At 38.2% G+C, this 13,085-nt stretch overlaps 1 protein-coding gene across 5 annotated transcripts in view; it reads left to right on the forward strand.

Moving 5' to 3' along the window:
* The window catches only part of pde1cb (phosphodiesterase 1C, calmodulin-dependent b), a 129,758-nt gene extending 118,923 nt beyond the window's left edge, over nt 1-10,835 (forward strand). For 4 of the 5 annotated variants that reach the window (XM_034208113.1, XM_034208123.1, XM_034208142.1 and 1 more), the window contains 6 exons: nt 3,236-3,317; nt 4,182-4,302; nt 6,132-6,283; nt 7,652-7,885; nt 8,625-8,687; nt 9,275-10,835. In XM_034208113.1, coding sequence (XP_034064004.1) covers nt 3,236-3,317; nt 4,182-4,302; nt 6,132-6,283; nt 7,652-7,885; nt 8,625-8,687; nt 9,275-9,294 — 672 coding nt within the window. In that variant the 3' untranslated portion in view covers nt 9,295-10,835. The remainder of the gene's footprint in view (nt 1-3,235; nt 3,318-4,181; nt 4,303-6,131; nt 6,284-7,651; nt 7,886-8,624; nt 8,688-9,274) is intronic. The other variant, XM_034208132.1, reaches the window with a different exon arrangement.
* The last annotated feature ends 2,250 nt before the right edge of the window (nt 10,836-13,085 follow it).

Consider the following 13,085-nt stretch of genomic DNA (forward strand, 5'->3'; position numbering starts at 1 on the left):
CACATACCGTGTGCTGCAGGTGGAATAAATATATCTGCAAAGGCTGTGCACTGCATACTGCCCTACATGTGCTACTTAGTTGACTGAGTTATGTTGTTTGGTTCACATGTTCACATTTTTGTTTTGTATATTGTATTACATTGTTTACTGGCCAAAAAAAACCTAACTTATTGGGTAAAAAAAAAATGCATTCAAAACTTCTGCTACTTTGTTAGGCTATTATATGGAAATACTATACAAATATTGCTTACCACCAAACAGTATAAAATAATACAATTGACAGTGTCATAAAAACGAGTGGTGTCTCCTGAATAAATGTTGTCTTTCTGCCATGTGAAGAGGGAAAACTCAGGTATTCACAGAATTTGTGGTCAATGAAAGTCATTTCTTCAGGCAAAATAGAATTGATGTTTAACATTTAATTATGCTGCTGTATATTGGGGGTTTAGTGAAGGCGGGTAATTTTGACCTGGAGGAGATGGGTGTATACAGAACATGAGGACATCACAATGGTTAAAGGTAGGGTAGGTAAGTTTGAGAAACCGTCTCGAGATCGCTAGAATTTGAAAATACACAACCGGAGAAAATCTGCCACTTCCTTATAGAGCCCCTTAAGGCACGAGATAAGTTTGTGCACAGATGGAAGGCTGACAGGCAGGTAGGCCATCCAGTTATTTTAGTCGGGCCGGCTAAAATGATTGGTCGTGCTTTTTACAGCACTACGGCTTCCACAGATGACATTTTTTAATGGATATTTTGTCAAAGCACTTCAGATATTCATTGCTATCGGGATGTTAAGAGCATTCCATGGAATATAACAAAAAGTGTATCTCGAGCCGGTTTCTCAAACTTACCTACCCCACCTTTAAGTGAGGTGGATAACCACGACAATTAGCTAGTTAGCATTGGCATACTTATTGGCCGGATGGCTATTTTGTAATAGTAGCCTAGCTACAGTACATAGCCAACTGATGTGAGATAGATAACTAGTTAACTTAGCTAACTCTAACTTCATTATCATATCATTGTATTGTAAATGTTTACAAAATAAAACACATATACTATACCTTTTCACCTGAATTCAAAATGATGAGTATGATGACTGGTTTTGCTGATGCCTGCTGGTTGGACTGCAGTATCCTGCTTGGGTGTCAGGAAGCGTTACTATGCAGCCGCATAGCAACGGGTGGGTGGAGCCAACCGCTGCCCACCCAATCAACCACTGGATGTTCATTTACAAATTTCAACTGATTGACAGCTTATTTGTTGGTAAATGTCTACCTTGTCCAATTCAGTTGGAAATGACACCTTAAATTATTTTCTACATCGTTTGGTTCAGCACATTTCCAAAAGTTTTTAATGTAATTTGACCTTGTCCTTGATCTGAATTAATTTTCTTTAATTCTGGCGATCTCAAAAGTATCATCAGATGAATGGGCATCCCCAATTTAGGTGGAAATGACACATTATTTTCTACATCGTTTGGTTCCAACATTTAAAAAAACGTGGACATTAAACACAGAGGACTGGCGGCCATCTTGGATTTGACTGTTACTTTGATGTCATGTATCAAGCTGATGATAAGTTGATAGCTCTCGAACATCCCCTAAAATGGCATTTTTCTCTTGTCCCCGCTTCTTGGTGACCAACTTGCATGTCAAATATAACATTTAAAATAGGGATTTTATTTACTTTTTTTGGCATTATTCTATTGATATATGTCTCTTGTAATGGTAAAAATCAATTTGTTAAATCATAAACATATTTTAAATAACAGTAATTTTGCACTGAAGGTGTGTCCCTCAACATGCGTTCAACCCTGTTACCCAAACCTTTTTAGATTGGCAGAGGAAGTGAAAAAACTGTAAGTCAGATGACACAGTGGAAAGGACATCAGCAAGCCATGTGCTAGTGCCATGGGTAGACCAAAACTAAGTCCTCTCTTTATTTTTCATATTTTTACAATCTTTTCAGTCTTAAAAGAGTGTGGCACTCTGACCTACTCAACCCTGTTACTGATATTATCAGAATAAAGCATATTAATTTGAATTTCAAAGTTATCTTTCTTGCATTAGATATCCAAGTTTGTCCTTGCCTTGAAAGTAGCATTACATGCTACATCTAGCAATAATTCCTGAGGTTAAAGCTCAAATTAGCATTGATTTTCAACCCTGTTACTATAATTAGAGTAACAGGGGTAATTCTTCATTGGAAAATATACATTTGATGCCTAGCTGGGCAAATCACTTTTTTTGATGGTTTATTATCTGTTTTTCCTAAATACATTAAAACAAATTATAAAATAAAAGGTTCATTTTTCAAAAATATTGGTGTCTAAATTGTCCTCCAATTCTGGAATGACGCTTATATACTTTGGCCTCAAAAGTTGAGATGGAAAATTCTTGGCTTTCATGTCACACCTGTGCTTTTCCTGCAATGTGAAAAAGAGTCTCTATTGGACGAGCTGTTGAGAAACTATTCTCTTGGGAGGATTGCCAAAAAATGAAACACCTATTTTGAAATGGATTCAAAACATCCTCACAGTAGTACACTTTCAATACTTGTAGCCGCTCCTTGTGTGCTGGTTGCAACAAAAACTGCTATTAGTTTTCAATGTGTGTTCAGACTATGTTTACAATAATGATTGATTGATTTAATATGGTTCTTCTGCATAACTCTAGCCCCCAAAGCACTGCAGTCATATTTATAAGTTTAATTGCAGGCACTCTGCTCGTTGTCATCATTAAAAATCCTGCCATTACTTGGCTCCATGGCAGATTAAAATGTAGAACATTAGCTCTTTTTTAAAACAATGCATTCGGCTATAAATATTAGATTGTGGATTTGTTTGTCAAAAAGAAGGACAGGGGTCTAACTGGGGCCACATTGCTTTCATCTCTTCCATTATTAATCCACATTGTTCTCATTATCAGTGCTATTGTTATTGTGGCTTTTTTCACGAGGCCTTTATCTCCCGGGATACGAATCTCCGATAAATAGCTCCTCCAAAGAACATTGCCTCCCGACTCCACATCTCATCTCTTTGTGACAAAAAAATCAGGGGGAGAAAATGAAACACATTTGTGGCACAAAAGCACTCGGGGCGGGGGGCCAGACAAATCCAAAGCCTGATGATAGAAGTGTGAGTGTATGCCGTATTATGTCTGGAGGCTGCGGCACATTGTTACAGAGAAACTAAGATCGGCTCTGACCGAGGTGGCTGCTGTATTTTCAGGGGGACAAAGAATCAGAGCTGGGCCTGCCGTTCTCTCCGCTCTGCGACAGGAAGTCAACAATGGTGGCCCAGTCCCAGATCGGTGAGTGGCTTCTGCATCTTCACTCTCATATTTCATGCTGCCAAATAGCAAAAAAGGACAGAGAACAGTGTATTTAATAGAGACCTGATTTATGATAAAGTTGCCTCCGTTCTTCAAGCTTATATTTTATGGGTCTTTCTAGAATAAATATAACATGTCACTGAATGTTTTTTTGTTTTGGCTGCATGCAGAGGTTGTGGCAGGGAAATCGTCACCTTTTGCAGGATAGGTTTTCTGGAATCTGTTTTTTTTTTTAAAAATGTATTTGTATGTCTTTGTACTTTTGGGCACATTATTGATATTTCACAATCTCTCTTTGCCTAGGCTGTTTTAGGTAGTTTGATTATGGTGTCATATCTCTGGAAATGAACCAGAATTGTATTTTGGTTACTGCAGATTGACCCCGTGGCTTACTGCTCTTTATAAAGTGAGCATTGAGCTTCCCTCTATGCCTTTCTTATGCCGTGTATGTGCATATAATAACAAGATGATCTTTCGACTAGGTCCGTAACTTCATCTTCAAGAATTCTCCGTTGTCTTAGAGAAAAAAAACGGTTTCCATTAGTTCAACGTTAGCAGTGTCTATTTGTTTCTCATGTTGTCTTAGTTGCAAACATCCCCATTGATCCCTGTCTAAAAATGTTGAGGTTTTTCTTTAATGTAATTTCTGAAGTCCATCAATCCATTGCGACATTTTGAAACGCTCACCTTGATAATCATTATTAACATTCTTAATATTAAGAATGCCAGCGTTACAGTGATTCTTCGGGTCTTTTACACACCCCAGTCTTCATTATACAATATAAACACCTACATCAAAATATATTGATCTATAAACTGGTTTGCTGATATCTTTGTCACTAGGGTTCATCGACTTCATCGTGGTGCCCACCTTCACTGTGCTGACGGACATGATGGAGCGGATCGTCAAACCGCTCATCGACGAGGCCTCCCATGCAGGTGTTGCCGGCTTTAGACGCTCAAGGTAGGTTTCAGCACTTTCTCTAAGAAATCATTTGCAAACAAAAAGTGTGCATGCTGCTCAGTAGCAGGACTGAGCAGATGGAAGTGGGTGACAGTATGCAAATCTGGGCACATTTTAATCAAGCAGCCAGCTTAATCAAGGATGGAAAATCTACTGTTTTCTACCCTTCACCTCTCATACCTGTCTGAGTAACTGCTGGCTCAATGACGTGATTAAACCTCAACATCTCTCTGCAATAACAGCATATCTAATGGCTGAATGGAGAACAGCAGATGAGTCTCCCATGAATAATCAATTTATGTGCTTGGAAATGTCTCCACCTTTCATTTGAGCAAAGCCACACACCTTGAAATTGACATTTTAGAGATGCTAAACTCTTCATCCCGTCTCATCTTCTCTGAGAAATAAAGTGGGCTTCATTGAAGGTTTCGCAATCACAAAAGTCTCTCCTGGTACAAAACAACGTCTTTTTGCATTCACCGGCTTAATTAATTGGCTGAGTACTTTCCTTTCTCCCGCATACTTAATCAGGTATGTGCAAGGCTTTGAAACCATGCTAATAAGAACGTAAATTCGACTTACTCTGGCATTACTTTTTAAACCATCCAGAGAAAGGTAATTAAATATAAGTTAAGACTGTAATTAGTATCTTTTAAAGTGAGACTTTTTGAAAAAACACAGCAGTACTTGGAGAGTCTGGCTCTTCATCTTTCGTTGCACCTGCACATCAATACCAGCCTCAACTGCAGTCATTAGCATCACTCAGTGACTCCAACCCAAGTTAACGGCGTGGAAATCTCAGAGAGTGTTACCATTTGTTCTCTCTCCTTGGTATCGTACACACCTGGGTGCTTATGGACTTTCCTTAAAATGTATAGCTGTTTTCAATCATCTTTAACTATCTGCCTTCCTGGCCTGCTTCAGATTATCTACCTGTCTTTCTCTCTTCTTCTCTTAATGTGCCTCTGAATCTGAAAGCGCATGATATTTTTAGCAAATCTAGGAATAGAAATGTCAGTCTGTTGATCTGTTGGTCCTCCAACAGACATGTGTGAGGACATGAGAGGAATTGAAAAAAACTAATCCGTAAAAGGAACACACAGAAATGTCCATAAAGTTGTGTGACTCACAAGAGACATATTTGGAAAGATAATGGACAGAATTGAAGCCGCACAGGGCGAAATATCCTGTATTTAGAACAAAGTATGGGCTTTCATCATACGCATGCCTAAAATACCTACTTCTTTTATAATATTATTGTAAAGCAGGCCTCTTTTAAAGATATAGATTCTCAAACCACGCTCTGAAACTTTCTAGAGCTCATCCCAGAAGAACAAAATACAATGTTAAACTCTTTTCAATCTGATTAGCTGAGTAGCACTCAATACTTAACGTGTGAAAATAGGTAGGTGCTCCTTTAACTTTTCAATTGGTGTCATCTCGAGGCGAAGAAACAAATCTGCTCTTGTTTCTGGATAAATGACTTAATCCTGGGAGAAGCTCTCACCTGTGTCTGGTTGCGTCTCCAACAGCGCTTTGTAAACCGCACTATATTCAATCGTTCTTTTATTGAAGACACCAGTAGCTCCAGTGTCTCAAACCTAAATTCCGTGAAATTGAGCTCTCAAGTTAATTAGTGCATCTTTTGGGTATTTGAGATATCTCGTTCATTCAGAAAAACAAGCCGATTTTTTAACACACAACATGTTCTCTGAGTTTTAAGGTAATCTTGTTAATTCGGAAAGAAATACAGCAAATATATTCCTTCAAGTGAATGCATTCCACTTCTTTAACTTAAACGACCTTCCTTCCCTTGGTTTCCTGTCCAGTCTGAACAGTATTAGCTCAGATGAGACCAAGAGGCACAGCAGCTCGTCGGGACAGAGCTCTCTGCTGATGGTGGACCTGAAGAACTTCAAGGCTCTGTGGAACGAAGAGGTTTACCAGAACAGAGAGAGGTGGAAATCTCAGGCTGCTAAAGGTACAGTACACCCTTACAACAACCAACATATCATACAGGAAAAAAAGGCCTTTTGGGGACTGTCCTGGTAAACCTGATCCATCTGAATAGATCATGAGATTCACAATGATGGGGATGTATTTTTCATAAAGCTGCAATGCTCTTAACATCTGCAAAGCTTAGCTTACAGAGAGGGTGATTTTAACTGACCTGCATTCGTTTGGGATATTCACAGAACAGCCTGTCCTCTTGCATATGTTTTTATTTTAATATTTACATAATCAAGATGGCACCACTTTTGTAATCAAGCACCCATAAGTAGGAAGAAACAGCCCAATACATAGTTTTATCCTCTGATTATTATCTGTATGCAAAACCTATTGCTTGTAGTGATAATCAGTTTCAGCTCAGGTTTCCAGCCGACTTTAATGTTTGGCTAACTTTCACCAACAGAATCTGTTCCTCCAGCAAAAAAGCTTCAGAAAACCCACTGTAAACTTCCTGCTCTGCACCAAACAGCAGGGACACAGTAAGAGAATAGCTAGTGTGCACAGTGGAGCACGTAGCAGCTTAGATCCAGATATTTCCCTCAGGAGTTCATAGAAACAAACTCAACTCTGAATGAATGCGGATGTTCCTCCTTAATTGCAGGATGTGTAAATAGGCAGCTGTTTACTATGTCAACTTAATGGTGATTAATGTGTCTGCAGGTTGTTTCTGCTGCCCCCAAGTGGCCAAAAACTAAGTCATTAAAGGTTTAGGTAAACAATCATAGAAATGTTATAGAAATATGTCTTTTATCAGGTCTGAAACAGAACAAATATCTCAGACTTTACTAGTTTTAAAGGTCACTTATTATGCAAAATCCATAAAATAATTGTATACATAAACATGTGTTCCCTCTGTGTAAAGACATTCTGAAAGTTTCAGGAAAAAAGATTCTCTCACTTTTTGTCCTGATCCATTAATATACAAACCTGTCTGAAAATGAGCTGATCAGATTTTGGCCGCTTTGTGATTTTTTTGGCTTGAGTAACCATTAGCCAATCACCTACCAAGGTAACCCCCCCCCCCCCGCCCAGCTTATCACCCTCCTAGAGCACCATTGTGTTCTTTTCAACCAAATAACTTGCAGAGGGGCGTGGGGAGGGGCTCCTTATTTTCATGTAAAGTAACTTTTGAAACAGGGGTGAAACAGAGGGGATTATGGGATACTACAATGATCTGCTTGGTGTTTGGAGCCAAACACTTCAGAGACCTGTTTTGTATATATGTGAGACCTATACTGTAATATATTGATGAAAAACAGTATAATAGGGGACCTTTAAGTTAGATAAGTGAATGCAGACTCATATGCTAACATGCCCCCCACCCCCCATGTGACCTCAGAGGCGGAGGAGAGAGCTAAAAGGGATCTGGAGGAGCAGGCCCAGCAGGAAGAAGCCATGGAGCCCCGGGAGGTCCAGACAGAACCAGAACAGCCTGAACCAACGGAGGACCAACCGGAGGGGGAGGAGCCGGGGTCAGCAGAGGTCAGCCAAACACCAGATGGTAACACGGAGGAACCGGAGCAGGAAGCGCAGCCGGAGAGCCCCTCACTCAAGAACCCCCCCCTGCAGAACGGTGCGGCCCTTTCACCGTTAAATCCCAGAGCATGATGTGACAGATGGAGATGTATAAGTCCTAAATGATCCATAGGGACAGTCAGCATGTTGCAATGAAAGTAAAAGATCTACAGTGAAAAAAATAATCCTGTGTGACTCTTATATAAATGGGTTATAGCAAAGTGTATAGGAGATGTGTATTTATGTTATACACCATTTGTCAAGCTAAAGAAAATGGCTTTTAATCAAAGTTACTGTTGTGTTTTATTTAAAAACTCTTTTCAACTTTTTCTTTTCATTTTTTTTTTTCATTTATTCTTAATGTTTTTTTTTAAGTTGTATTATTTTCTATGTGTTTTACTCTATGTTTTTATGTTGAGATGCTGTTTATTTCACTCGCTCTCTGTTTATTTTAATGTGAAAGCACTTTGTAACTAAAGGTGCTCTATAAGGGAAGTCTATTATTATTATTATTATTTGTATTATGTGAATGATAAGTAGTTTCTTCATGTTTTTATTCAATGCTAGAATAAGTCCACTAGACTTTAAAACACAGTTCTGTGGGTTTGAACAGTGTTTAGCTGCACAGCATGGATTCCTAACAGCTGACTGGCGGGTCAGGCCAGGGGTTTCCACAAACCTTTTGAAGGAGAGAGGATGCTTTGAGGATTTCATTTTGTTGTTTTGAAAGAGTAAATGTTTGCCGCCACTAAATGTGAGTCAGTGTGACGAATAACACGACTGTTCTCACTCTTCAGGAGAGTTGTCTGAAGGGACTGAGTGTCCAGTGCGGGAAGAAAACAAGAACAAAGGAGACGCTGGTGAGTTCATTCCTGCAGCCCACGGCTTCTGACAAAAAATACATGAACTCAAGTGTCCACACTGAGATGCCATGTTGTAAGGTAGAGCCAGCTACATGTAGAACTAATACAGTCTAATGCAACAGTCCTGCAAGAATAATAATAATATTGAGTTTATTGAAACAATCTTAGAGCAAAAATACTGCAACTAATAAACAAGAAACTAGGTTAATTTATGACCTTGTGAAATTAGTTTTGAACTGTTCTTTTAATTAGGCTATAAAGAGATAATATATGTACATTAGAGTAGTTCTCTGCTTTAGGAGAAATGTTTGAGGACCTAATACTGTTGTTCTGAGTTTGTATCGCTATGGTACCTATTGTCATTTGCTTTGGATAAAAGTGTCAGCTGTCATGTCTTTAAATGTTGACTTAAAGACAGTTTCTAGCTGCAGTCAAACAATATTTTGAACACATCCGAGACAACTTATTAATCATGAGAAACTCAGGAACTGACTTTTTTTTTTAATATAACCATCCTGCTGAAATTCAGAACAGTTTGTAACATTATAATCTCACTTTATTACTCCATGTCTGTGTTTCTAAAGCAGAGGTTACGATGGACTGAGCTGCCTCTCTGGGCCTGTCGCCCTGAAGCTACTGACCTGTTTGAGAGGACTCGCTCTCAGACCAGAGGGAAGTCCATTATGTGGGCTGCGTCGCCCTCTACAGGCCACCAAGAAACTGACACCTTCACTTCCGTTTCTCTCTGTGAGCAACTGTTTTCTTATTTTACTGCAAGGCTCCTGTTTGCAGAGCTCTACCCACGTGCATTCATCCTCCCTTCCTGCTTACTGATGAAGAGGATACAGAAGAAGATCTAATGACCTTATTACGGCGACACGATTATGGGCTTATTTTTTGTTTGCCAATCTTTGACCTTGCTTTGGGTTGTGTTTCTAACTCAGCCACAGACATGTATCCATTGTCTGTTATGTATCGCTGTCTACACTCACTATTATATTTGAACACTTAAAGAACTGTGTAGGAAAAAAAAGTTTATTTAAGGACAAAGTTACGATCACAGTTATTTATTTTGGTACTTATTAAAAGATGCAGATGTATGGGAAATGCAGAATAAAGGGGCTTTCGAAGCTGCTACACAGGATGTACAGCATGCTATTATGTGTAGAGTACATTGGAGTTTCATTCCCAGGTTTAAAGCACTACTATTTTACTAGAAAGTACTCCTTTAGCTCATCCTCTCTATGTAGAAAACCTGACTTTTTCCTGTGCTTGCTGTTTAAACTTTGTTGAGGCTACAACAAACACATTTCAATCCCAAATTGTATGTCCCTTAATATGTTTTATTTTCTTATGGCTATCAGACATGGTGAAATTCAAATGCATTTGTGTTTCCTCCAGCCATGTTTATATTGTATTTCTGTCCTCTTTACTGTAAATATTCAATGTGTGTACATGTATGAATACGATTCCACAATCCACCAACAGATGTTTTCGTTTATTTTGGATTCAGTGTAAGATATTGCAGTGAGAAATGTCCAAAAATGAGAATGCAACTTTTACGTTTAAAACATATCACACATCGTTTTTTTTGTATAATATAAAAATCCTTTACTTTTTCTTTTTGTAAAGTTGTTCTGCTTCTCTTGTGTCCCATGAATCATGCACGAGTTATCCTCACACTGTATGTCATGTCTTCGTCAAAAGACTTCTCGATGCCTTCTTATATGTATTCAAGCTGTAGCAAAGAGTCAACATTGCAGGATTAGAAAATATATGTATTTTACTTTGCAGTTATGTTACAGCAGCTTGGCCTACCTACGAGGTCGCTGGTGTGATGTTTTATCCACATATTTACAGCGTGCTCGCTCTCCTGCCAGCCAGTTGAATCCATCGTGCTTCTGTGATGCATCCGAGGCTACGAGTCCAAACTGTTTCTGCTTCTTGGTCCTTGGCCTGGTTTTGAAGGCTTGTAATGTTGTGTATAGGAGATGCAAATATTGCTTACTGTGCATATGTAACATATTGAACCTCCTGGTTAAGCTTTTACTATATACTTAATGTGTAATTGGAAGAAAAAAATACAATTTTGGCAGTATTTGCATAATGATTGATATGATTTCCCCTATAAACTGTGAACTGTCATTATTTTGTTCTCCTTATGTTTTTATGATTTTGGGAAAATCCCAAAATGTTTGTTATTGTGCCAAGATCAAGTAAGGGCACTTTTTTTGATGTTATTTTATTATTATTATTATTATTATTTTAAAGTATACTAGCATACTCAATCTCAATCTTTATTTATTTATATAGCACATTTAAAACAACCTTCAGTTGACCAAAGTGCTGTACAGGCAATAACTACAATATAAAATAACACAATGGGAATACAACAATAAAACAATAATACTGGTACATTTACTAAAACAAATAGTTTATACTGTATGGGGGTTAAACAACTAGACACCTAAACATTTATATACAAATGTAGGATTTATTTTGTAGCCTCTTTGTTTTAATACACACTCCTCATTCTGATATGATGCCAGGTATGGATCAAAAGCAGTTTATCACGTAATGTAACCACATGCAACTTTGACCTAAAGAGCAGTCAGTGGTTAGCAGGCCAGCTGGCTGAATGTGTGCCTATATAAATGTTCTCTCCTTCTGACACCTGTAGGGAAATTCACTGTGTGATGTCATTTGAATCTGATCCAGGTACAGTCAAAGAAAACAATTCATATCTTCCTACAATTAATCCAGTCTTGAGTAAAGACTTCTATTTTGTTGAAAAGTGTCTCGTTTGATGTTGCAGAAGTATTTATGGTGGTATATTTTGCTCTTTCTTCATGTAGAAAACATCTATTTTATAGATTTTATTATCTTTTATTTTAGTTTTACTGTACTGTTCGCTGGATTGTCCAAAATAACGTCTTCAACAAGTTGTGTCTCCTCTAGTGTCTCGTTGTAGTGTGTGTCTGTTGGATATGTTTAATTCCACAAGCTCTGAAGTCAGAAAAATATAATTGGCTGAAAACTATCAATTTAAAATGTAACAATCATATAAAAAAATAGATTTATAAATAGAACAAATACAAACGCATCGTGTGCTCCAATAGCCTGCCTGATACTTGGTGAAGCAGAATATCTTTTCTGTACCGAGGGACCAACACATGTACAGTCTTGTAGTTTGCTCAATCTTTCACCTGCTACTGTATGAATATAAACCATAATCAAAAACATAGCTGTATTTATGAACTGTAAAGACTTCTAAACACGGTGTTTTGTAATTGTTACTACGGAACAGATTGTTGTTTGTTTAATGCTTTGTGTCCTTGTTTAGTTAGTCTGAATCACTCTATAATGATGGATCTCAAACTGTTCTAGTGACTGAGGTTAGATGGATGTAAAGCGTGTGTGAGAAACTGCCGAAAAATACTTAATGTGCATTTCTGATCTCCTCACTGTGACCTGCTCTACCGATGAGAGTTTGAATGTGTGTGTGTGTGTGTGTGTGTGTGTGTGTGTGTGTGTGTGTGTGTGTGTGTGTGTGTGTGTGTTTGTGTGTGTGTGTGTGTGTGTGTGTGCGTGCGTGTGTGTGTGTGTCTAAATAAAGGATTGAATGAGAGACAAAAAGTGACGCAGTGGACTGTTTAAAGCTGGTAAACAACTCACCGTCAAAAACATAAAAAAAGAAAATATCAGCACTTTTTTCCCCCTTTAAAGATCTAATTCTCATATATTGTATATACCATATTAGGCTTATGCCACATAATTTGATTTCATATATAAATCAAAAGTAGACATATTATAAAGTTTAAATATAAAAAGTTATGTTAATAAAAAGCATTAAGGTGAGTAGTCAAACTAGCTAACAGAAGAAAACCGCCTTAGGTTAAACCCTCCACTACATCCATGAAGACTAAGTGTGTGTGTGTGTGTGTGTGTGTGTGTGTGTGTGTGTGTGTGTGTGTGTGTGTGTGTGTGTGTGTGTGTGTGTGTGTGTGTGAGTGTGTGTGAGTGTGTGTGAGTGTGAGTGCATGTATGTGCATGCATGTGTGTGTCACTGTCCCACCATGCTCTGTGACTGCACAGCTGTATCAATAAATCTGGATTCAAAGGGCTCAGATCCTGTCCGCCTGTCTTTATTTCTTTACGACATATATCTATACATTTTTTAAAGAGGCATGCTGCTGATTGTACACATAAAACATCAATCTGTTGAGCTTCAGGGTTTTCTTTTGGGAAGTGCAGCATCTAGGGGTGCATCATTCTTTTGATTCATCGATAAAATGTCTGAAAATGAGGTTCCATCAGTATCCCATCCTACCCGTGAGGCCATAGCATTGAATCTGGATTTGTCAGGGTTCTTACGGTCATTAAAAAGCTGGAAAA

Source organism: Gymnodraco acuticeps, unplaced genomic scaffold (assembly GCF_902827175.1).
Source record: "Gymnodraco acuticeps unplaced genomic scaffold, fGymAcu1.1, whole genome shotgun sequence".
Lineage (NCBI taxonomy): Eukaryota > Metazoa > Chordata > Actinopteri > Perciformes > Bathydraconidae > Gymnodraco > Gymnodraco acuticeps.